Consider the following 27703-nt stretch of genomic DNA (forward strand, 5'->3'; position numbering starts at 1 on the left):
TCCTTCCACATTTGCGGAGGAAATGACTTACAAATAGGACAGAGAGTAACGTGGGCCCCACCAAGGTAGTACAGACAGCACCGGTGTTCATTGCTCACTGAAAATGAGAGCAGGCAAGAGGCACAGTTCTTGAAGCCAGGACCCTGGGGCACAGTCCCCGGGAGGCCAGAGTTTCCCCACATAGGGGTGAAAACTACATCATACATCTACAAGTAACTACAACTACATAACACAAAAAACTATCTACAACTATATACAAGAGAAACGGACAGGGAATCACGCTCTTAGCACAGCTAAGAGCACAAAGGAATAGGGGTTCCGACTCTAGCCATGAGGCAGTAAGAGGGAACTGGAGCAGCATTTACCCACACGGCCATATTATAGCCTCAGCTGCAAACATGAGGGGGACACATGCATGGGTCAACGGACACTGCTGGGAAACCCTTCCAGCTCCAGTGCATGGCGCACATGCGCACCCTTTTGGAATCCATATAGGGACCACCGCTCAAAGAAGAATAAGAATGATACTTCACCCATTAATGTTTATGCAAAACATTAGAGTTTAAAATGAATAATTCCAAGAAATGCTTAGCTGTGGATTATCAAAAATATTATGTACTAGAAAATCAGAGATCACATGACAACATTGCTGTACCCCTTATCTTGTTTACAGGCACAAAAAGGTTAAAAGAAAAAAAATCCACAAAACAAACAAAATAATGACATGTAGCATGCACATCAGAGATCAGTTTTGGGTTCTGATTCAGTACAGCACTTTAGCACATGCCTAATCCTAAACATATATTTCCCATAGACTGCAAGAGAATTACTCATTTACTTAAAATTAAGCACATGCTAAGGGGACTTAGTGCAGCCCTTAAGCCATTACTGTTTGTAATGGACATTTTAAAATGTTAAACTTGCTCAACATTACAGAATGTATAAAATGTTCTTTATATTTGGGTCATGGCCAGGCAGTGGTGGGTTGTAAAACTATTTACCCCAATTATCTTCCACATACCTAATCACAATGTACGGATATTACCATGTTTTCTACTTTTCATTCTTTTTTAATTTTGTCCCTATGAAATTGTGTTGTTTAATGATTTCTATTCTTAATTATTTACTTTATTTTAGTTAATACTGTGTCCTGCCTTGAGTGCAGGGGGCTGAACTAATCTATTCAGGTCCCTTTCAGTCCTACACTTCTATGATTGTATGATTTTTTTCTATCTTTTAACAAAATAGTCAATTCCAAAACTTTCATCTTACCTATACAAATAGTATAATCCCTAAAATACCACATTTGCTTTCAATCAAATAAGATACAGACTTTTTAGTAAAGGGTTAGCTCAGTGCACTGAAGAAAGTGACAAACCAAGCAAAGCAAAAATCTATGCGCTTTAAAGACATTAAAACACAATCTACTGACAAAGACAAGGATGCAGATAAAAACCTATTATGTTTTATATTCCAGTGATCATCTTTGTCAATGACCTGTCCTATATCATCCACAATAAAAAATAATAAAAATGTTTCATGCCAACATTACTTATAAAATGAATTATTTTACACACAAATGAATACAATTTTAATAAAAATAAATGGCTTATAAGCAAGACAAACTGAATTTTAAAAAACAATGAAAATTTAACAGAAAATACTGCTTTTGATGGTCCATATCTAGCACACAAATAGACCTATATGATCCATTTGCAAACTATTATACTTTATTCTACATATCCTTAAATTATACATTAAAAGTCCTTTCCATCAGGCATGAAGGAAGAGATTTTCAGATACATCAATTTGGTCTTCCAACAATAAGTGCATAAATCAACTGGTTAATAATACACATCAACAAAACACAACAAAGGGAGTGCAGTAATAATCTACCGGTGCATGCCTCAGGCACACATCCACCAGTAATTCCTGCCTTGGTTTACTTCTAGAAGCATATGGGGTTTTAATTTAACATTTAAAGAACATTTAAAGAAATCCCTTTAAACAAAAAGGTTTGATTTTAGGTTGGTGATGTTGCCCTAAAACAGGGGTCTCAAACTCAAATGACCATGAGGGCCACATGAGGACTAGTACATTGGCCCAAGGGCCGTATCACTGACCACCTCCCCCCACTGCAGCCCCAGCCCTGCCCCCACTCCACCCCTTCCGTGAGGCCCCGCCCCTACCCCGCTTCTTCCCACCCCTTCCCTGAAATCCCCCCCCAACTCCGCCCCCTCCCTGCCCCCAGGGGGTGCAGGAGGGGTGCAGGGTGCAGGGTGGGGCAGGGGGTCAGGGTGCAGGAGGAGTGCAGGGTGCAGCAGGGGGCTCAGGGCAGGGGGTTGGGGTGCAGGAGGTGTGCAGGGTGTGGCAGGGGCCTCAGGGCAGGGGGTCATGGTGCGGGGTGCAGTGGGAGGCTCAAGGCAGGGGGTTCGGCTGCAGGAGGGGTTCGGGGCGCAGGTCCGGCCCGGCGCACACAGGGGTCAGGGCAGGCTCCTTCCCTGCCTGCCTGCCCTGCCCCCGCTCTGCTCCGGGAAGTGGACAGAACCTGGGGGAGGGTGGAGGCCCAGGGGTCTGTGTGTTGCCCTGGCCGCTCCTCCTGGTGCCTCGCCAATGGGAGCTTCGGGGGAGGTACCTGGATGAGTGGCCAGGGCAACACACAGACCTCTGGGCCCCCACCCTCCCCAGGTCCCGGCCGCTTCCCGGAGCAGTGCGGGGGCAGGCAGGCAGGGAGGGAGCCTTCCCTGCCCCTGGTGCGCGACGGGCCGGAGCCGCTCTAAGTAAATGCTGGGGGGGGGGGTGCCCCGGGGAGCTGGTAGGCCACAGAAAATAACCCCTTAGGCCGCATGCAGCCTACAGGCCGCGTGTTTGAGACCCCTGCTCTAAAACATGTCATTCCAAAGAAAAGTGGTTCATAATAGAAGAAGAAGAGAATTTAGTAGGAAAAATATTTCAGCACCATTTCTTAACTGTCCTCTAGAGATTTATTGTTAATTTTCCAGTTTTGTGAGGTCCCCTGAACAATTCGGAGTCTTAATAATGCAATAAAACTACAATTATGTCATTTACATGATGAGAAATATATACACCTGTGGTAAGGAGCTTACAATGTATGGGCCCAACACAACACATGCACACAAGAAACTTTACTCAGATGAGTAATGCCATCATTTTCAAAGTTGCTCACATGCATGTTTACAGGAACAAACTGTGGCATGGAATAACAGTGCAGGAATGTGAAGAAGTAGAGAATGAGGGTGCATCAGATAAGGTGGAACTTGTGTGCACTGCACCACCGGGCTGCAGAGGGAAGCAGTGATTCCCTCTGAAGCACCCACCAGGAGATGCACTAGCAGGGGGACTTCAAAAATAAATTGTTGCTTCCCTGTATAGCCTTGACACAAATGGCAAGGCTGCTCTTAGCAAAACATGTAGCTGGTTTAAGGCTCTCAATCAGTTTATACATAATGCTGAAATGTAAAAGAAGCCCTTCTTATAGAACGGAAGTGTGTGTGTACACAACAAAAGGGAAGAGTCCGCTGTCATGGAGAGAGAGGCACTGTACACAAAACAAAAATAGATTAGGTATAAATAACTAGACCAGGGAAGAAGCAGATTGTTCTCTGGCAGAGAACTGGAGAAACAGCGAGGCTACTGGAGAGAGGAAGTTTAGGGACCAGGCTTTGCCACTTTTTATCCCCTCCCTCCATTAAATTTTTATCTCACCCATTCAGCATTATAGGAATATTTTTTGTCTTTTTATTTCAGAGCTCCATATGGAGAATGACTGAGACAGCACAAAAGAGGCCCCAAACAGCCAATCAGAATGTGGCTTTTCACAAACATTAACAAAAGCAATACTCTGTTATAATTCACAGCAACTTAGCCAATTTCCGATGGAATGTTTCTGGACAGCAATGGAATATCAGAAAAGACATAATGCAAATATTAAGTATAAAATCTGTGAAAATTACAGGAAATAAACACCGATTATATTTTGCAAAAACACAAGTACATCTTTTGCTCACTCTATACAAAGGCATTTGCAATTGAGCTGTTTTATATCTTTCAAAGACAGAATCAATGTTGTAGCTGAACTCATTCTGTCAGGGACAGGACTTGAGATCAGCTGTTTTATATAAATCGATTGTGTAAGATACAAAGTGTTTTGGTATTAAAACACTTCCATAAAAGAAATAGAAGTAATTAATAAACAGCTTCAATGCAACTCAATTATTTGGAAATAATTACAGTTTCACTTCATTCAAGGCAAAAATATAATTCTACTGTATTCTTAGAACAATTCTTTTTTTGAAATGCTGTTTCACCAAACGTGTTTTGATACAAAAAACACAGCAACAGCTGAAAAAATATTGGACTTGACCATTAATCAAAGAGTGAGACAGATCCTCAGCTGGTGTAAACTCTTGAAACTCCATTGATTTCAACTGCTGACTTCAATGGCGTTAAACCAATTTTCACTAGCTGGGGATGTGTCCCAATATATTTCACATACCTATACACATCCAAATGCTCCAGTGGGTCTCAAACTTTTGTACTGGTGACCCCTTTCACACAGCAAGCCCCTGAGTGCAACCCCCACCCTTATAAATGAAAAGCACTATATATATATATATATGTTTAACACTATTATAAATGCTGGAGGTGAAGCGGGGTTTGGGGGTGGAGGCTGACAGCTCGTGACCTCCCACATAATAACCACGTGACCTCCTAAGGGGTCACGATCCCCAGTTTGAGAACCCCTGTCCTACACGCAGAAACCATTTAGATACAGTCCCAAGAAACTGTATCATAATAGATTTTTTAAATCTAATTTATCTGACATCATTCATTCATCCTATTCAAACACATATTTTGTTTTACACATGATTACACATCAAGTGTCAGATTACAATACTATTGCTAGCATTGAGTAGTATTTTATTTCATAAGACTTGAATAAGGCTATTTGTAGAGTTAGATACTTTTCAACGTAAGTAAGAGTATCAAAACATGGCCCTATATATGCTGGGTTATATCTAACCACAATACAGGACTTGAACTTACAAACCTTATCACCACATAAAATATTTATTCCTGAGTGTTATTTCACTGAAGATATTGGTATAGCACTAGTATTAACCACTGCATACTCTAGTAATGGTTTGCAGAATCCAATCCATACATGATGTTTTATAACTACTTTAGATTTCTCAGAGCACAAATGTTCAAGGTCCTTACTCTGGTATGAAAGAATAGGGTAAAACAATTCTCAAAGATAAAACTGCCAGAGCTTTACATTTATCCTTTGCAATGATTTGCTCTAAATCTGGCATCTGCTGGTAGAAGAATAAGTAAATAAAGAAAATGCATCTTAATGCATAGAATTTTTAATACCAGAGATCTAGGGGACTATTCACAACTTGTTACATGAGACTTTATTGTTAACTTGAGCTGCCCACCTAATTCGCCTATCACTGCACTGACAATTAACAGTATTTGAGTCATATTTTTTCTTTGGATTCTTAAGTAGAAAGTATTTATTACAATTTTATTTTTTCATAACTGAATGGAAAATGATCACAAACCAAACAGATTGCACAAATTACATTGCCAATGTAACAAGAAATGTTTTGTTTTTTATGAATAAGAGGAAGAGGAGGGACAAAGAGTCCATGTTTCATTGTAGAGCTGACTTTGTATCAGTAAAAAATACAGAAATTTAAAAAAGAAAACATTACCTTAATATCAAAAGCTCCTAGTTGGCCCACTTGGTTGTAAAGTTCTAATTGATCCTTGACGGGAGATACCCACAGTATCAGCTGACTTAACTGTTGTTCAAACTGGGTGAAATTATTTAGCAGATGCTCAATTTCTCTTTCTTTCTCTGGTAGATCTTTGGATACCTTAAAAATACCAGAAATTTGATTTGAGAAAAAAATAAGCTACATATAGCAACATAATAGTATACTCTTTTATTGTTAAGAGAGCATAAATCATATGCACACACTGGGTGGGAGTTAAAGAAATAAATGCACATATTAAAGGACTGTACTACACAATTGTATATATTTACCACAACATTCCCCCCTGGAAAACAAGTGACGTCACATTTCTCATGTTTTCAGTTATTCAGATGTACACTGTGTGCTACATAAAGGAAGGTTGTTTTCTCAGGAGGTGAAACTGTTTCAGCATCAAACCTTTTACTTTGAATATAACATTTTAACAATGAATATACAAATCTGAAAAGGGTTAGCAGTTTATTTAAGTTCAGACAAACATTCAAATGTCCAGATGCTAATTCAAACTATCTAAACCTCTTAAATCTGGAAATTTCATGAGAACATGGGTTTTCTTAAAAGATCCTTAGTTCTGCTTGTTTCCAGTCAGGTTGGAACATGGAAGTACAGATAAAAAATGTACACAAACAAAAGAAAAATAATAAGGGGAATATATATATATATTTACTAGTGCCTCCAGTCTGAGTTCTACTTGTTCAGTTTTTAGGCAAAGCCCAAGGCGGGTCATATTTATCCACAGCAATTCTCCTATTCTCAATAGCATCAGAAAGGAAGATTTACTAGATGGTATAGCACTAGTCCACAACATAGAAGTGCTTGAAATTAAGACAAGAATAAGATGGACATAAAAATAGTAAAGAATAAAAAAATCAACGTTTTCTTCTTTCCAGCATTCTTTAAACCAATGCGGTGCTCACGTAGTATTAAAAAAGATGGCAATTAATTATTCAACTTGGACAAAAAAAGTGGGTCTGCTCTGCAGATTAAGAAAATCAGTCTTCCCTGTGGCCACTGTTTCTAAGAGCAGGCTTTTACTAAAATGGCTCTTTTAAAAGTAGCAAAATGAGGGAAGCATCTGATAAACATAATATTCCCTTTGGAGTTGCACTATATTAATGGAAGCACTACTATGCTATTGGCTGACTACAAAAATATTACTGATGCATACTACCTACTAATCTTTCATCTCTGTTATTTACATAACACAATAAATCTAAATCCATTAGAGACCAGAATGCAATGAAGGTTTCTATGAAAAACACAGCTGAGATAAAGGAAGGAAAATATGATTCTCATGACACATAATTTTTACTTTGTTTTTCCAAACAATATTCAATTTGAAAATATCAGTTAGACTAAATCAAAGGAACAATACTGTTGTATATAGTTTATTTTAGAACATCAACAGGTTTTTGTCATTCATATATTTCCCCAATATGTTAACTGATTTTCACTGTTACTATTTTTCCTTACTACTCTAACAAAGTGGTTCACAACCTGTGGTGCAATCAGCACACAGTTGCGGCCCATGTAGATGTATAGGTAGTATATATATAGTGTGGGTGTGACCCTAACAACACAGAACGCTGCATATACAGCCCACAATGGTAAATAGGCTGAGAACCTCTGCTCCAACATCTATTAAGAGCTGACCAATAAGTCAAATCCCTTTTTGTTTTCTCTTAATCTTGTTAAGTATAATAAAATCACTTCCACTCATAGTACAGCATATATCCCCTGAGGTGAAAGGAAAACAATTAAAAATACATCCATTTCCCTTACGGGTTAATTCAATATCTATGCAGACATTGGCTTAATTTCACAGAAGATTAGCTTCATCTTTCTTGCAACATTTGAATGTTAATCTGCAATGTTTAGAAACTTTAATATTAACATAAACATTTCAACAGAGATATTATTCTTGAAAGTAAACAGGTGATCAGAGGTCCACTATATAAATGTGAGCCTACTCCTTAAAGTTTTAAACAAACTAATTTCAAATCAACATTTATCAGGGGTGTTAAGGCAAGTGTGTTAATAAGAAGAAAAGAAACATTAATGTGATGGTTTTCTTTTTCCAAAAAGAAGAGTATAGTTAGCTATATTCAGCTTCTAACATCAACACGTACAAATAATGCGTAAACTAAAACAATTAGATTTTACGGTCCGCATTATAAGTTATTGACCCTGAAAATATCATGTACACAGAAAGATGACTTAATAAAATGAGCTCTCTACCTTTCCAGACTCCTGTAGTTCTTTCAAGAGTTTGATTTGTCTTGTGAAACCCCAAGTTTCACCTCACTTAAAAGCTTACAAAATCAGACATAAAAATGCAAAAGTGTCACAGAACACTATTAATGAAAAATTGCTTACTTTTTCATTTTTACCATGGTATTATAAAATAAACAAATTGGAATATAAATATTATACTTATATTTCAGTGTATAATATACAGAGCAGCATACACAAGTCATTGTCTATGAAATTTTAGTTTGTACTGACTTCGCTAGTGCTTTTTATGTCACCTTTTGTAAAACTAGGCAAATATCTAGATGAGTTGATGTACCCCCTGGAAGACCTCTGAGTATAGGTTTGCCAACTTTCTAATTGCAGAAAACTGAACCTCCTTACCTTGCCCCGTCCCTTCTCCAAAGTCTCACCACTGCTCACTCCATCCCCACTCTCTTCGTATAGTTGCACCTCAGATATAGTTCCAAAAGTTCACTGTCTTCCTTCTAAACAGAATAATCCCTGGAGTTTTTGTTTTTTTCCTGCAGCCCCCACAAGCAATTTGCACAGGGCCAGAGAGGGAGCATCTCTCTCCCCTCCCTTCTCCCCCCACATGACAGGAATATGTGAATAACCTTTTGACGACCTCCTTTAACTCGCAGACCTAGTGAACATAATTTTTAGTAAGTACATACAAAGAAAAGGAGTAAGTGTGGCACCTTAGAGACTAACCAATTTTTACATACATAACTCCACACATATTTTCCATATATACATCTCAAAATGATTATGATGACCATCATGACTCAGGTTTTCATTAAAGATGACATTCTTTGGTGGACTAGTATGTAGACACCAGACCAGGGGATTCCTATAACCCCTTATGTACCCCTGTGACCTCTGCCAGCTGATATCAAGAAGTTCTGGGGTGGTCATACTCTGTTCATAGAAGAGTTTAATCCTGAGCTAAATACTGTAGCACTGGCATGGGATTATCTTTTTAAAAAGAAAAACTAAATTTGTAAAATGGTTAATATTTTGGAAAAAGATATTTTATAGAGTCTATTATATATGTAAGATTCCATGTCCACTAATTTATCATGCAAACAAAAAAGTCATATCTATAAGATGAGTTAACTTCTTAGATGAGGTCTTGAAAAGCATCCAAGATTATTCTATATATTCCTAAACCTAGGGCATGAGACTTATTACTCAACATAAAGAAACAAAGACGAGGACTCCAGTAATAGTTATTTTAAAAGCACCTGAGATTCGCAGATTTTGACAGTATGTCAATCAATGAAACCCTTGTAAGAGCCAAGGAGGGTGTTCTATGTTACCATATGGGAAACCCAAATTCCCTCACTGCTGAGAGAAGTCTCAGGCAAGACTATTATGAAGTGAATGCAACAGAAAAGGTTTGGGACCTGTTCAATACATTGTTTTTACCATAGCCAGCTGACACCAATCAAGAAAAAGTCTGGTCAGCTAGAGGAAATTAGAAGCATTTCTCCCAGCCAAGGGAGGAATGGGAGAAAACAAGCTAACAAGTTTTAAGATAGAGTTTGATAAATTTATGAAGGAAATTATATGATGAGGGTGTCTGAGATAGCAGGGGACTGCATTCAATGACATAGGAGGTGCCTTCTAATCCTATTCCAATATCAGTAGGCTCCTAAAAACTAACTGGATTGCTCCATACATAGGAATATGTATTAATAACCTGGTACACTGGCTTGGCTGGCAGCAAATCAACAGAACATAGAAAGATACACCTTTGTCTGCCTCCAGAGAAAAGTGGATCTGGCAGAAAGGTGGATTAAAGAAAGAGACTCTGACTTTAACATCAAAGAACCTTTGCAATTTTGGCCAGGTGTGTCAAAATATTAATTGTAAAACTTTGGATACTGAAATTTGGTACTTCAGTTGAAGAGTTAAATTAGACCGATTGACAGCTTAAGTAATAGAATAATTGAAAATATTTAAGCTCTAAATTGGCAAACAGTAGATGATGCTAATTTTATATAAATTGACCCAGGTTTTCACAAGATGTTCATTACTGTTGTAGTCTTAAAATGAATACCATTTTGAAGCAATTTAATTTTACATCGCTGAATATTCATATTTTTTACTGTCTGCATTTAATATAAATTTTAAAAAAACTACCAGAAAAGTAATTAACATCTTGGGGAAATATTGGAATGTTCTGAGAAGTTTGAATAAAATATTCTCAGCTTAAAAGTTTGAATCTTTATACAAATATTTTCGTATCTTTGTTCTTACAGACCTAAGAAATAATCCCAAGGGCTGTTTCCAACCTTAGGTGTTAGATGACCTTTTATCCCTCATTAGGAGCTTAACTATCACTACAACAGGCCCTTCCCCTTCCTTTTTCCTTTAATGTAAAACTGCTCACACTATTGTGCTTTGACACTTTTCCTATGAATTTTTTTTTTTGGCTGATTTGTTCAGCTCAAAGATATTCCTCTGTACATTGCATACTGAGACAGAAGCAATGTGGAATGCAAAATCACTGCTGTAGTCCAAGGCAGAAAAGACAGTGACAAAGTGAAGAAGAAATCACTGCAGTTGCAATCTAGGCAGTTAGGCTGGAGTGATATTAGAAGACAAAAAAAAAGTGAAAAAGTGTAGCAAGTCTGGAAGAAAACAGTTTAACCTAGGATTACAAACACTAACTGTAACTGTACAAACACTAACTGTTATTGCATGGCATTATTAAAGGATAGAGTACAGTTATGTGCACTAATTATGCGTGTCCATAGCTTAACATGATTGGCTCACTTTTAAGTTTAACCTTAATTCAGAATTTCCTGGGTCTGTAGTGTTCATTTTACCCTAAAAGTATTGATGCACTTACTGATCTTTTAGTATAATTCAAATTTTGGTAATGAGAAGAGTAGAATAATTCACCTGGCTCTAAAAAACCTCCTACTGGGTTGTTCATCCCCCCCCCGCCGCCCATGTTCAAATAAAATCTATTAGTAACCACATATTATGTCTTACTACAAATATGATTATGTTATTAATATTACTGTAAAAGTTGTCATAAATTCATTACAAATGTGAATGAGAGGGGATAAAATAGTTCTAATTAAATGTGGATTCTTAAAAAGTACATGAGATACATCAACTGCCATGAATTTTTACTGCACATTCTTTTATCTTAATTATGAACAGAGAGAAAACAGGTTCTAACTAAAACTATCATTTGACATAATAGCATAGTGTGAAATAGTCCACTGTCTCACAGAGGGTTTGGCCATGGAAGGTGTTAGGTTTAATTTAAAAAAAAGATTAAAAATCTATCTTTTGAAGAAAAGATTGTTTTGGATTACTTACAGTACAGTAGCTGCATCTTGCAACAAAATACTAAGAATTCTAGGCGCAGAAGTCATACCAACATTTCTTTGTTGTTGTTGCTGGATTTTTGTTTGTTTGTTTTTAAGTATCCTAAATTTTCACATAACCATGCAGGGTTCACGAAACATTAAGAATCTTAATGGGATAAGAGAGAGAGAGAGAGAAAATGTATGTCTAGTAAAAGATTTATTGACCTATCTGACAGTTAAGCAGTCAATGCATGTGGCTTCCCAGAAGAAGACGCATAGCTGCAATATCTAATAATGATCAGAGGCAAAGGTGAATGCAAAACAGAGAGAGGCCACAACTTTATTAATTTAACAATGGGTGGGGCACTATCTGCCCCTTCCCTCTGACACTGCAGATATTTAACTAGGTCCAGTTTGAAGTTACAGAGAGCACACCATGTAACCAATGAGTTGGGACAGATCCTTGTAAGTCTAACCCCTAGGACTCAGCTCAGTTTTGAGTGTGCTCATTCTCTCCACTTCTCACAATGGGGGCAGAAGGCAGCAAGGTGGACCATCAGTTTGACAATTTTAGGTCTCCCCTTCTCCTTACAGGCACCCTACCCATGTCAAGGTTTCTTTTACCTCTGGGAGTTGGTCCTTTAGCTTTTGCCTGCAGTAGACACTGGCCAAAAGTTGTGACAGACATTACTGTATTATTTCCTAACAGTGAAATTCCTGCATCCTTTTAACCTAAGCACTGTAATGCTCTGAGGAAGCTGAAAAACCCTCTAAACTCTTACAAGTTCTGGGTCAATGGTAAAAAATTCCTGAACTATAGGGAGGAAGGGCAGGGCAGCAATCATGGTGAGATGTCCCCCAGATGACTGGGAGGGCTTTACACTGAGTGGCAACATGAGAGAAACTCAAATCCCCTTGCTCCCCCCTGACTGGCCAATGGGAGACAGAGAAGCCCCTCGCTCTCCCCCAGACACACACTGATGTCCATTGTGAGGCAGGAGAAGGGGCTCAGCTCCAGTATGTCTGGGCACAGGATCTCCCTGTGACAGACCCTACATACTACTATAACAATTGTTGTACAAACTATATCTTGTGAGGTATCATTTGAAAACTCATAATTTGATGGTCAATATGGTCCTGATAAAATACATGTGGCAACACATAATGTGAGGTTATTTGCATTTAAGCAGTAAACAGAGTCATCAAGCAGGAAGGAAAGACAAAGGAAGCTCAAATAGGTGGGAAAAAAACAGCAGGGAATATCCTTCCACATAGATTCTTTGTCTCCTGAATCTTAGCTGGAAATGTTTTTTTTTTTTTCAAAAGGGGGACTGTAACTATAAAAAGGAGGGACAAATAACCCAAGTGACCCCCTCTCTCCATCACATTCATGGCACCTGAAGCAACAAAGGAAGCCTTTGCTGGATTCTGAGAGAAATTTTTTCAGTAAGACTGCTCAAAGCATATGTTGGGAAAATTTGCATGACTGATATAGTTTGTTAAGTTAGACACCACTAGGAGTGTTCTGGGGTCACCTGCTATATAACCAAGGCTGGTAAGAGCCAAGGTCTGGCTGGCTGCAGCACACAGGGACATAGCTGGGACCGACTTGCATGCTGGCAGCTGGTTGTGAGCAATCCATACTGGAGGCTACAGCAGCAAAGCACTGTAAAGGGCAGGCCAGGTTAGAGGGCAGGCGTGACATAGCTACCCAATGGTCTGGATTGTACCCTGGTATGTCATAATGGTACCAACACTGTCAGCTACCTCCAAAGCGTACTGAGATTCCAACTATACTGGACCTCCTCTCTCTGAAAAAACTGGGATTGTTCCTCAGCTTCTCACAAGTGCACCTGGCAACTACTAAAACCTCCCCCCGCCCACAAGTGGACAGCTATATAGTCTTTGCCTATCTGGTTAGAAGGCATGAGTGACACAGCTACTGTTTAGTATGGCTTGTACCCTGGTGTGTCAAACCCCCTCTCCTTTTCAGAAGTTGGGTATCCTCCTGCTGGTCCAAGCAAATTCCCACCACCCTACCAAAACAGGGCACTGTGCCATATGATACACTTTATCACATCTTCCACGGTGATATGATGTGATATGCCATCAGTACAGCATGGCATGACTTAATATAACCCTACCCATCAAATGTCTGAAACACACATAGACTCTTTTACACTCCATGCAGAATTAGTACAGAGTAGTTCACTAGTTATGTTCATACCTGTCTCCTTTGTTGACAATATGTATCAAACAACCTGAAGATTCAATTATGGTCTCATTGACATTAATGACAAAGTTCCAAATAGCACAGATGGGAGCAGGACTGATCCCTTGAATCAGAAACAAGTGTTCAATTTGAACATTACTTCATTTCTAACTATGTGGACACAGTAAACTATCCCTCTGGGGTATCATTTTCTGAGGGTGAGTAGTCAGGCATTTTGTTATTTTACATGTATGAATTAGAGAAATTCTGTAGAAATAGTTTTAGAAGAGTGACAAGGCGGACTGCATTACTAATCAGTGATATGCTAAACTTTCCCTCAATTAAAAAAAAAAAAAGCAACCACAACCAACAAACCAACAAAATTTGTTTTTGTCAAAGGGAGTTGTGTACATGTGACCAAGGACAGAATTTGAACATCAGATACAGGGAGTTCAATTTAAAATAATAAATAATACACAGAATACTTTATAATAAAATACATACACTGGGGTCATTACTACCAGCTCTGGCAATCAGCTGACACAGGCACTTAGTATTTTGTCAACTAAAAAAGTGCTAGACATATTTATATTTCCTCTGTATAAATTTATACAAGTCAATCAAAACCAGGACTTTTAAAAATTTTGTTCAGCTTTTATATTGCTTCAGGCTAATTCCTCTGGTGCCCTCTGGCAGTTTTCTACCGAACTACTTTAAATAGCTCCAGGAGAATTCCTCTTGCATATGTCCCCTAATTCCTGCTCTCATGTACTTCTTGCACACAGTTGGTTGTAGGGCTGCTACTAGCAAGTCAGACTCTTGTACTAGATTTGGACTAACTACTGAGTTTCTTTTACAGAGAGATACTAGAGATGTGTCTTCCATGAGATCCTTTCACGAACATCCAGGAATACTGTGGCCAGAAAAAAAGCAGTAAATGCTCAGAACATCCATAAATCCCAGTAATCCACAATTGTTGGACAACCTCTGGGAGCTATGGTTAGTGGGTGCCTGCCAGACTTTTATTTCCCTTCTCCCACTGAAGACTAAAGCAGTGTATAGCTTGGCTACTCCACAGAATCTGGACCTTTATATTGAAATAAAAAATAAATGAAAAAAACCCCCACTTTTCTTTTAAAATAGTTATATTTCAAAACATATTTCTATATATGAAGCTGTACAGTGTGCACTACTAATTATAAAAAAAAACGTATTTTCACTTAATGTATATGGATAATTCTGCTACTTATCTATTCTCCATAACAAGGGTCTCCCTTTTAAGGAAACAGTTATTATACAGAGATTTTTACAAGCAAGAAGCCCCTTTCTCTAGCTAACTATCTCTTTGTAAGCTAACCATTATGTCTCAGTATCAGAGTGGAACATATAATTGGATCCTAAATGCAGCAATTCTGACAAACATGATGGAGTACAAGTTTGAATAAAAAGAATGTAATATTCTTGATAGGTATGCTTATTCCAAAACAATTGCTGAGCTTCAGCAAGCATATGAAGTTTATTGAGACATTATAGATAAAACAACAGAGTACAGCATGCTAGTTTTATTTTACTGTTTAAACACTGAGGCACAGATGGGAGTTCAAATGTTTTGAGACAGTTAATCTTCTGAGGTATTTGGCTGCATGATAGGTAGTATCTAATTCCCAAAGGTGCATACACATCATATGAAATAAATATAATAATATATTATGGTTGTCAAATTAAAAGACAAGCATAGGACACATTTTCTTGTTCCAGAAAGGCTGGTTAGAGGGGATGGATTTAACTATGAACTAATCTAATATACAGTATCTTTATAACAACAGTAGTGCATTGTGTGGGTGCTGACAGTCAATGCTTGTCAACAGAAATACCACGGATATTCTAAATGGGGGAAAAAATGGTATCTTGCATCCTGATCCTGCAAACTGTTCTGTGAGAGTGGGCCCCTCTGTGTAGGTGCAGACATCTGGCTATATAAAGCACTTTGCAGGACCAGGGCCTTGGATACCATTTTATGGTGAATGGTGACGAATGCCAGCTTTTTAACATTCACCATCATTTACACACAGAAAAAGAGAAAATCTAATGCACTGGAAAAATTACTTTCCTTAGACAAGCGGGAATTAGGAGCAACTTCCATTTTGTCCCCCTTCCTCCCTCTTCAGCTAAGTGATGCTAGCAGGGAAAAAGATGGAAAGGAATGAGACAGGAGGAGACATCTGCATCAACTGCACAGCAGTCAACCTATGGGTATGTCTACACTACGAAATTAGGTCGAATTTATAGAAGTCGTTTTTTTAGAAATCGGTTTTATATATTCGAGTGTCTGTCCCCCCACAGAAAATGCTCTAAGTGCATTAAGTGCATTAACTCGGCGGAGCGCTTCCACAGTACTGAGGCTAGAGTCGACTTCCGGAGCGTTGCACTGTGGGTAGCTATCCCACAGTTCCCGCAGTCTCCGCTGCCCATTGGAATTCTGGGTTGAGATCCCAATGCCTGAGAGGGCTAAAACATTGTCACGGGTGGTTCTGGGTACATATCGTCAGCCCCCGTTCCCTCCCTCCCTCCGTGAAAGCAAGGGCAGACAATTGTTTCGCGCCTTTTTTCCTGAGTTACCTGTGAAGACGCCATACCACAGCAAGCATGGAGCCCGCTCAGCTCACTGTCACCGTATGTCTCCTGGGTGCTGGCAGATGCGGTACTGCATTGCTACACAGCAGCAGCAACCCATTGCCTTGTGGCAGCAGACGGTGCAATAGGACTGGTAGCTATCATCATCATGTCCGAGGTGTTCCTGGTCGCCTGTGTGATGTCGATCAGGAGCGCCCGGGCAGACATGGGCGCAGGGACTAAATTTGGAGTGACTTGATCAAGTCATTCTCTTTAGTCCTACAGTCAGTCCTATTGAACCATCTTATGGTGAGCAGGCAGGTGATACAGATTGCTACCAGTCCTATTGCATCATCTTCTGCTGGGCAGGCAAGAGATGAGGATGGCTAGCAGTCCTATTGTACCATCTTCTGCTGAGCAGCCATGAGATGTGGATGGCATGCAGTCCTTCTGCACCGTCTGCTGCCAGCCAAAGATGTAAAAGATAGATGGAGTGTATCAAAACAAGAAATAGACCAGATTTGTTTTGTACTCATTTGCAAACCCCCCCACCGCCCCACGTCTAGGGGACTCATTCCTCTAGGTCACACTACAGTCACTCACAGAGAAGGTGCAGTGAGGTAAATCTAGCCATGTATCAATCAGAGGCCAGACTAACCTCCTTGTTCCAATAAGAACAATAACTTACGTGCACCATTTCTTATTGGAACCCTCCGTGAAGTCCTGCCTGAAATACTCCTTGATGTAAAGCCACCCCCTTTGTTGATTTTAGCTCCCTGTAAGCCAACCCTGTAAGCCGTGTCATCAGTCACCCCTCCCTGCGTCAGAGCAACGGCAAACAATCGTGCATCTGAGTTGAGAGTGCTGTCCAGAGCAGTCACAATGGAGCACTCTGGGATAGCTCCTGGAGGCCAATACCGTCAAATTGTGTCCACAAATTCAACCCGGCAAGGCCGATTTAAGCGCTAATCCACTTGTCAGGGGTGGAGTAATGAAATCGATTTTAAGAGCCCTTTAAGTCGAAATAAAGGGCTTCATCGTGTGGACAGGTGCAGGTTTACATTGATTTAACGCTGCTAAATTCGACCTAAAGTCCTAGTGTAGACCAGGGCTATGGCAGGATTGGAATCAAAGCAGGCTTTTGTTGAGCCCAGAACTTGTGAAACATAGAAACTGTCACAGGAACAGGAGTTACCATTTTCTGTCTCTAGCCCAAAGTGGAGAAAGTGTTCCTCACTCACACTCCTACTTTCAGAAAAGTTTATTCCTACTAAAATGTGCTTTCCAGGCCGTGTTGACTATCCCAGTGGGTCCTGGCATTTTATTTTCATATACCAGGTAGGATTTTTCTGTATACATTAACCACTGCATTTCTTTCTCCTGTATGAGTGTTGAACAGCCTATTTTGTGGTATACACTATGGATGGGAAAAAGAGGTATTTGCCTTGAGAGTAAATATTTCATTTTTCCTTTCTCAATTAGATATACAGGATTAGATATACCAGAAGGTATTAACACACTTTTATTTTACTATAAATATCAATCTTACTTTTAGGACGACTCAAGCAATCCATAAACGAAGGTTGTCTAGCTAAGGAAAATGGTCGAAGTTTAAGTCACCTGTAAGGGGGCTTAGTGCTTTTTCCACTTCTCTCATGGAGGTTGCAGGTAGGGTGTCATCTCCTTCCATGGATTGGAAACAAACCTATTATTGGAGACTGATACCACTTTGTTCATGGGAGGGGGTCTATGCTTTCCGTGTGGCCACTCATGCACTAATATGACTTGAGTGCTTTAGTCAGATGAACCAGGGCAGGGAATGAAGAGGAGGTGTACCCAGCTAATGGTATAAGGTAGCTCACATGAAGAGACGTACTGCTCCCTATTAGTCGGCACTAACTACCTGCTGGGAGGCAACAGCACACACAATTCATGTTAATAAAAAAAGCTGAAGTTAATATTGTCAGTTTTAACTAAATGTTGCGTACGTATACTTCTGGTGCCTACCCCTGCACCACTGAAATCAATGAGAGTTTTACTGTTGGCCTCAGGGGGATGAGATAAAGCTCTTAGCATTCATTAAGTAAGGGAAGAACAGACACAAACAACGAGGAAAAGTGAATTCACCATAGTTTAAGGCCAGAAGGGATCATTAGATTACCTAGTAAGACCACCGGTATATCACAGGCCATTAAAGTTCCCCTATATTGAACCCTATGAACCATGTTTGACTAAATCATAAATTTGTGTTCAACTAAAGCATTTATTCCAGAAAGGCAACCAGACTTGACTGAGAATTCACTACTTCCTTTTGTTAGTTTGTTCCAGTAGTGTGACAAAGTTCCTCCTTTACCTTGGTGGGTCCTGCGCTTATTGGTGGATTTGCTTGCCTCAGAGGTTCATGGCAGCCCTCAGTTTGGCCACTTTCGTGGCTCAAATCTGCTGTTCAGTCACTTAGCCTCATCACTGGCCAGCATGGGAAAAGGAAGAAAAATAATCCCCACAGTCTCTGCTGATCCACCTAGTGGATCGGGGAACAGGCCAGAGACCTTCTCCTCTGGTGGAACCCACAGTCCAGGTCAACTCCTCCGGTATCAAGTAGGGAGTTGGGGGGGATGGAGGGATGGGGGGAACCAGGCCCGCCCTCTACTCCGAGTTCCAGCCCAGGACCCTGTGGATTGCAGCTGTCTACGGTGGCTCCTGTAACAGCTGCGTGACAGCTACAACTCCCTGGGCTACTTCCCCATGGCCTCCTCCCAACACCTTCTTTATTCTCACCACAGGACCTTCCTCTTATGTCTGATAATGCTTGTATTTCTGAGTCTTCCAGTAGTACGTCTTCTCACTCTCAGCTTTGTGCACCTCTTGCTCCCAGCTTCTCGCATGCACCACAAACTGAAGTGAGCTTTTTAAAACCTAGGTGCCCTGATTAGCCTGCCTTAATTGATTCTAGCAGCTTTTTGATTGGCTGCAGGTGTTCTAATCAGCCTGTCTGCCTTAATTGTTTCCAGAAAGTTCCTGATTCTTCTGGAACATTCCCTGTTACCTTACTCAGGGAAAAGGGACCTACTTAACCTGGGGCTAATATATCTGCCTTCTGTCACTCTCCTGTAGCCATCTGGCTCAACCCTGTCACAGTAGTTAATCACCTTCACTGTTAAAAATGTGTGGCTTACTTTTCATTTTAATTTGTCTGGCTTCAGCTTCCATCCATTGGTTCTTGCCATGCCTTTCTCTGCTAGCTTAAAGAGCCTTTCAGTATGTGGTATTTTCTCACCATGAAGGTACTTATACCCTGTAATCAAGTCACCTCTCAGTCTTCTTTTTGATAAACTAAACAGATTGAGATCTCGAAATCTCTCACAGTAAGGAATTTTCTCCATCTCTCATCATTTTTTGCAGCTCTTTTGTGCACCGTCCAATTTTTCGAGATTCTTTTAAAAATGCAGACACTAGAACCATATTCAGTGTTTCAGTAGTGTCTCATTGATGCTATATACAAAGGTAAAATCATCTCCCTACTCCTACTCACTGTACCACTGTTTATATATCCAAGGATTGCATGAAGAGACGTCACAGCACTTTTTGCCACAGCATCACTGAAAACTGATGTTCAGTTGCTTGACCACTATGACCACTAAACCCTCAGGTACTGTGCAAGCTATCCACTAAGATCTACACCTTCATACTTGGCCTACAACTCTCTTGTTTCTTTTCAGAAACTGTCAAACAACACTGTATTTTAAGAGAATGCTCTCTGTAAACCTGATGTGTATATGGATATTAGAAGATGAAACATAATAAATAATAATAATAATAATATACTGTACTGAGAGAATCCCAAATAAACCTATTTTATTTTGACAACTGAATAGTTCAGAACGTTGTTGCTGCTTCCCCCAACCCCAATATTTTCTGTACTTGCTTGCACCTCTTTCTCTATCTCTCTATCTTTGTGATTTATCACTATGCACATTATTATATGTTAGCTTATGTTTGGCGATTCTGGGCAATCACACTGTACATGATCATCTCCCTAACAGGTAGCTGAAGAAATAGCTAATATTATAACATGCCATTACATGCAAACTTCAATCCTCTCTTCAATCCACTCAACTATAGAGCCGCAACTGGCACCTCCATAAGAGTACTAAGAGAAATTCACCTCTCACCACCTACTGTTCAAGAAGTCAGGTTATCTATGTCGATTCACCTTCCCCTAGAGCACATATAAAAGGATAATTCAGTATATAGAGGGGAGGGGAGCTTAATTTTTATGCATCATTTCTTCATGAAAAACTGTCAATACGAGCAAGAGTTTCTTATAAGTTCAGTTAAGTTTGCCATTTAATTAACAACCATTTTCATTAACAAACTCAATATTGACTTCAAAACAAAGTCTACTTACTTTTCATTTCAACAATGAATATTTATGAAGCACATTGTCAATAAATTTTGAAGTAAGATGACATTACTGGAGGACAAGGAAAAGCAGACTACTAAAATATGTGTAAAAGGTCATCACTTGTAGCATATTTAGTGTTTCAGATTCTCATAGAAGCCTCTTCAGATCTGACTCTGGCACACAATTATTTTTTTAACTGCTTAACTGTGGATTTGTAATATTTCCAATTTTAATTTTTATTAAAAATGATTTTTTTTCCATTGGTGCAAAAGACTAAAATAATCCACAAACCCAATGCACCAAACATAATTTTCTGCTTCAGCTAGCAGCCTCGCTTTCTGAAAACAAAACAATCGATTTGTTTGCTGTGTGGTATTACAACTATGTATGCCACAATCATCAGAATATCAGTATCCTTTCTATATTTAAAATTTAAAACTAATTTTTTTTCATTGAGCTATTATGTGGGAATGTGTGTGTGTTGGATATAAAATGTTTTGGTTGGATCCCATAGAAGAATTCAAGTGAGTTATTCTAATTGCAAACAAAGAGCTAAAATTTGTAAATATACAGATCCAGTTTTGTATGAGTAGTCCCACTGAGATCAATGGAACTACTCAAATATATAAAGTTACTCACATACATGTTTGTTTGTAGGATCTGAACCTAAAACATCAAATATGGATATGCAGTCACCTATTTTTATGGCCAAAGTTGTCCATAGTTTTATTCTCCGTATCAGAGATCTTACTGAGAAGGACTTTAGATAAGCTATTACCAGCAGGACAGTGGGGTGGGAGGAGGTATTTTTTCATATTCTCTGTGTATAAATAAAGTCTGCTGCAGTTTCCACGGCATGCATCCGATGAAGTGAGCTGTAGCTCACGAAAGCTCATGTTCAAATAAATTGGTTAGTCTCTAAGGTGCCACAAGTACTCCTTTTCTTTTTGCGAATACAGACTAACACGGCTGCTACTCTGAAACCTGAGAAGGACTAGATACACAAACACTATTTTGCCAACAAATACTTTTTTTCCTTCAATTACATGACAGAAATGAATAGTTTAGCAAACAGATAAATTTTAACTGTTAGCTCCTTCCCCATGTACGTAAAGTAATACCTACAATTTTCAAAAGTTCCTAATATACTTGTGTGAAAGATATTGTAATCCCAAGCAATATCTGTGGGAACCATATTGTACTAGGTTTGTGTATCACCGTGGACCAGGGATTGTATGCAATTCCAGGGGGGACAGGTTGCCACAGCTCCCCAAGAAGCTTAAAATAGTGGGGGGTGGTTTAGGTGACTCACTCAGGTGGTACAAGCCTTCAGAAAAGTACACCCCTTGGGTGGCCTGCATATATTGGTTCAAGCTGGGTTTTCCACAGACTCAAACAGAGAAACATTTTTGGTATAAATAGGCCGAGTTTACATTGACTTGAGGTCTTCTTTCTGATCAAGCAAATGGACAGAACCTCCCAGACAAGTGCCCCCAACCCTTACAGAACGGTTAGAAAGATGTTGACCTATCAGGGTCACCTCTGGTAAGATAACCACCCCCTGTAATAGGCAATGCATAACTGGCTACTTGATGCTCCTCACACAGCATCAGGTATTATGTAATGTCTAAGGCCTGGTCTACACTATACGAGTTTATGTCTGATTTAGCAGCGTTAAATCCAAATTAACCCTGCACCCGTCCACACAATGAAGCCATTTTTTTCGACATAAAGGGCTCTTAAAACCGATTTCTGTTCTCCTCCCCAATGAGGGGATTAGCACTGAAATTGACATCGCCGTTTCAAATTAGGGTTAGTGTGGATGCAATTCGAAGGTATTGGTCTCCAGGAGCTATCCCACAGTGTACCATTGTGACCACTCTGGACAGCACTCTGAACTCGGATGCACTGGCCAGGTGTACAGGAAAAGGCCCGGGAACCTTTGAATCTCATTTCCTGTTTGGCCAGGCAAGCTCATCAGCACAGGTGACCATGCAGAGCTCATGAGCACAGGTAACCATGCAGTCCCAAAATTGAAAAAGAGCTCCATCATGGACCGAACGGGAAATACTGGATCTGATCGCTGTATGGGGAGAGCGTGCTAATACATGCTATCAGAACTACTTTCCAAAAAGACGAAATCCCAAAACATTTCAAAAAAATCTCAGAGGCCATGAGGGACAGAGGCCACATCAGGGAGGCAACACAGTGCCGCATGAAATTTAAGGAGCTTAGACAAGCGTACCAGAAAACCAAAGAATCAAAACGTACGCTCTGGGACAGAGCCCCAGACATGCCACTTCTACGCTAAGCTGTATGCAATTCTAGGAGGGGCCACCACAACTACCCCACCCCGTCCGTGGACTCCGATGATGGGGTACTCTCCGCCATGCCTGAGGATTTTTCAGATGGGGAAGATGAGGAGGAGGAGGAGGACGTGCTTGGGGAGAGCACACAGCACACCTTTCTCCCCAACAGCCAGGATCTTCTTATCACTCTGACTGAAATACCCTCCCAACCTAACGAAGTCAGAGAAGGGACCTCTGATGAGTGTACCTTTTTAAATATAATACATGTTAAAAAAACAAGCTTTTTTTAAATGATTTGGTAGCCCTGAGGACTTGGGATGCATTCGTGGCCAGTACTGCTACTGGAAAAGTCTGCTAATGTGTCTGGGGATGGAGCGGAAATCCTCCAGGGACATCTCCATGAAGCTCTCCTGGGGGGTACTCTAAAAGCCTTTGCAGAAGGTTTCTGAGGACAGCAGCCTTATTCCATCCTCCATGGTAGGACACTTTACCATGCCATGCTAGTAGCAAGTAATCTGGTATCATTGCATGACAAAGCCTGGCAGCGTATGGTCTCGGTGTTTGCTGGCATTCAAGCAACATCCGTTCTTTATCTCTCTCTGTTATCCTCAAGAGAGTGATATTGTTCATGGTAACCTGGTTGAAATAGGGGAATTTAATTAAGGGGACATTCAGAGGTGCCTGTTCCTATTGGGATGTTTGCCTGTGGCTGAAAAGAAATTGTCCCCGCAGTTAGTCACGCGGTGGGAGGGCGGGGGGGAAGGGGCATTGGCGCTGAGCTGTTCGCGTTTGGCTAGCAGGGCTCTTCCCTGATACGAGCCAGGCAGTAGGGGGAGGGGAAAGGCGATCATCCCAGAGAATTGGATGCGGGGGAGGGGTTTAGTTTGGTTTCTGCTGCTGCACGTTAAACAGGAAAACCACAGAACTAAATGGCCAACTCAACGGGCTTTGCTTGGTATGGGAAAGGAGGGCGCTGCTGCTATGAAGGTTGCAGAAGCCGAAAGACTATGGCTTGCTCTGGCCTCCTGCAAGCCGAATTCTGTTGCCCGGCACTGCGTGTGTGATCTCTAACACCAAAGCCACAGGCACTCAATAGAAGATGCAAAATGCGATCGTGAACCAAAATCACATGTGCTATGTCATGTGAATAGTGTTGTTCACCGTGAAAGAGTATAGCCATTGTTCTGTAAAATGTATCTTTTTAAATACTTCACTTCCTATCTTTCCTCCAGCAGCTGCAAATGTTTCAAGCCTCCCTCCTCCGTCCCAAAGGCTATCTCAGATAAGGCGGTGAAAAAAAACGCATGCACGATGACATGTTCTCTGAGCTCATGCAGTCATCCGGCACTGACAGAGCTGTGTGGAGGGACACAATAGCAGAATACAGGAAAGTGGCCGATGAACGTGAGGAGAGGTGGCGGCAGGAAGATCAGAGGAGGCATGAGGCAACGCTGGGGCTACTGCGGGATCAAAGGGACATGCTCCGGTGTCTGGTGGAGGTTCAGGAACAACAGCAGGATCACAGACTGCAGCTGCAGCCCCTGCTTAACCACCCTCCCTTCTCCCCAAGTTCCATAGCCTCCTCAGCCAGACGCCCAAGAACGTGGGGGGGAGGTGGGCTCCCGGCACCCAACCACTCCACCCCTGTGGACAGCCCAAGCAACAAAAGGCTGTCATTCAACAAGTTTTGAAGTGGCCTTTTCCTTCCCTCCTACCCTCCTCCCACACCCCACCCGGGCTACCTTATGAGTTATCTCCCTATTTTTATAATCAATTAATAAAGAATACATGGTTTTTAAACAATAGTAACTTTATTTCCTTTGCAAGCAAGCTGTGATCGAAGGGGGGAGGGCGGGTGGCTTATAGGGAATTTAGAGGCAACCAAGGGGGCGGGTTTTCATCAAGGAGAAACAAACAGAAGTGTCACACAGTACCCTGGCCAGTCATGAAACTGGCTTTCAAAGCTTCTCTGATGCGCAGCGCTTCCTGCTGTGCTCTTCTAACCACCCTGGTGTCTGGCTGTGCGTACTCAGTGGCCAGGCAATTTACATCAACCTACCACCCTGCCATAAACATCTCCCCCTTACTCTCACAGGGATTGTGGAGTGTTAGGATATAGATATTCAGGCCTGTCTGTAAAGGTCTATATTTTAAGAATGTAGGTATATGTTTATAATTTAGCTAGTAATAGAAGTATACAAGAAAGAATCCGTGTAAGGGCCTTCTTTCACTGTGACAGTCTGAGGCCCTGTTCTTAGACCAATGTCTTTGGCTAAGCAGCAGAGGCAGCCATAAGCTGGGAAGTGTATGGTCACATCCTCACATTCCAAACTAGTCAATATGGGACTGTTAGGAAAGTGATCCGATCTATCACCTCCAGAGAAAGGGAAGAGCCTAGAAGATGTAAAAGGAAATTTAGGTTGATAGTTTTCTGTCTGGTAAGAACTCACTTATCAATAGACACAGCTGGGAAACCCTTATATCTTTACAGATTTAGTTGTGAAATCCTCACTTCTGTATTGTTTTGTCATTATAGTTCCCACTTTGCTATTGTTTATTTGCATGGTCTCTGTCTGGTTCTGTGATTGTTTCTGTATGCTATATAATTAATTTTGCTGGGTGTAAACTAATTAAGGTGGTGGGATATAATTGGTTAACTAATCATGTTACAATATGTTAGGATTGGTTAGGTAAATTTCAGTAGAATGATTGGTTAAGCTATAACTAAGAATATTACTATATAAATTAGGGGCAAACAGGAAGTAAGTTGGGATCCGAAAATAAGGAAAAAGGAACTTGGATTTAAGCTTGCTGGAAGTTCACCCCAATAAACATTGAATTGTTTGCACCTTCGGACTTCGGGTATTGTTGCTCTCTGTTCATGCGAGAAGGACCAGGGAAGTGGGAGAGTGAAAGAATAAGCTTTCTAACATGGAGCTCACAGCAAGCAACAATAACTATGGGAATATTGGTTTTGCTGAGGTCTGAGTGAGTCAGTAAACTGTGCCAGCGACCCTTTAAATGTCCAAATGCACACTCTACCACCATTCTGCACTTGCTCAGCCTATAGTTGAACAGCTCCTTACTACTGTGTGCCTGTGTACGGCTTCATGAGCCAGGGTATTAAGGGGTAGGCTGGGTCCCCAAGGATAACTATAGGCATTTCAACATCCCCAACAGTTATTTTCTGATCTGGGAAGTAAATCCCTTCCTGCAGCCATTTAAACAGACCTGAGTTCCTGAAGATGCGAGCGTCATGAATCTTTCCTGGCCATCCCACGTTGATGTTGGTGAAACGTCCCTTGTGATCCACCAGTGCTTGCAGCACCATTGAAAAGTACCCCTTGTAGTTTATGTACTGGCTGCCCTCATGGTCCAGTCCCAAGATAGGGATAAGCGTTCCATCTATAGCCCCACCACAGTTAGGGAATCCCATTGCAGCAAAGCCATCCACTATGACCTGCACATTTCCCAGGGTCACTACCTTTGACAGCAGCAGCTCAATGATGGTGTTGGCTACTTGTATCACAGCAACCCCCACAGTAGATTTGCCCACTCCAAATTGATTCCCGAGTGACCGGTAGCTGTCTGGCATTGCAAGCTTCCACATGGCTATTGCCACTCGCTTGTGAACTGTGAGGGCTGCTCTCACCTTGGTATTCATGCACTTCAGGGCAGGGGAAAGCAAGTCACAAAGTTCCATGTAAGTGCCCTTACGCATGTGAAAGTTTCAGAGCCATTGGGAATCATCCCAGACCTGCAACACTATGTGGTCCCACTACTCTGTGCTTGTTTCCCAGGCTCAGAATTGGCATTCCATGGCACGAGCCTGCCCCATTAACACCATGATCTCCAAATTGCGGGGGAATGCAGTTTTAGAGAAAAGTGAGTTCGTGTCCTCATCACCACGCTTCCGTCGCCTCCTTGCCTGGTTTTTCAGGTGCTGGTTCTGCATAAACTGCACGATAATGAGCAAGATGTTTACAATGGTCATAACTGCTGCAGTGAGCTGAACAGGCTCCATGCTTGCTGTGCAATGGCATCTGCTCCTGCTTAGGCAATCCAGGAAAAAGGGCGTGAAACGATTGTTTGCCATTGCTCTGACGGAGGGAGGGGTGACCAACAACATGGCTTACAGGGTTGGCTTACAGGGAATTAAAATCAACAAAGGGGGTGGCTTTGCGAGAAACAGAATGGCCCTCTCAAGGATAGAACTCAAAACCTCAATGATAGAACTCAAAACTGGGTTTAGCAGTTGATTTCACGGAGGGAAAGAGGAAGGGAGGAGAAAATGAATACAAAACAAATCTGGTCTATTTCTTGTTTTGATCCACTTCATCTATCTTTATACATCTTGCCGGCAGCAGACTGTGCAGTATGACCGCTAGTCTTCATCATCTCCTGGGTGCTCGGCAGAAGACGGTGAAGTAGGACTGCTGGTCATCTTGGTCTCCTGACTGCTCACTAAAAGACAGTGCAGTAGGACTGCCGGTAGGACTGAATCACCATGAGACGAAACTTAAAAGGGTAATGACCGGGCTGAGTCACTCCCATGTTTGCCCAGGCGTCCCTGACCTCATCGAGGTCAGTTAAAAGAGCACCCTGGACTATGTAGGGAGGGAGGGAGGGAGGGAAGGGGGGCCTGACGATATATATCCAGAACCACCCGCGACAATGTTTTAGCCCCATCAGGCATTGGGATTTCTACCCAGAATTCAAATGGGCGGTGGAGACTGCGGGAACTGTGGGATAGCTACCCACAGTGCAACACTCCGGAA

At 41.1% G+C, this 27703-nt stretch overlaps 1 protein-coding gene across 11 annotated transcripts in view; it reads right to left on the reverse strand.

Annotated features, from left to right (window-relative positions):
- Positions 1–27703, reverse strand: part of DMD (dystrophin) — a 1937833-nt gene that overhangs the window by 624319 nt on the left and 1285811 nt on the right. For all 11 annotated transcript variants that reach the window (XM_073357918.2, XM_073357898.2, XM_073357881.2 and 8 more), the window contains one exon: positions 5742–5906. In XM_073357918.2, the coding sequence (XP_073214019.2) occupies positions 5742–5906 (165 nt within the window). The remainder of the gene's footprint in view (positions 1–5741; positions 5907–27703) is intronic.

Source organism: Lepidochelys kempii, chromosome 1, assembly GCF_965140285.1.
Source record: "Lepidochelys kempii isolate rLepKem1 chromosome 1, rLepKem1.hap1, whole genome shotgun sequence".
In the NCBI taxonomy this organism is placed as follows: Eukaryota; Metazoa; Chordata; order Testudines; family Cheloniidae; genus Lepidochelys; species Lepidochelys kempii.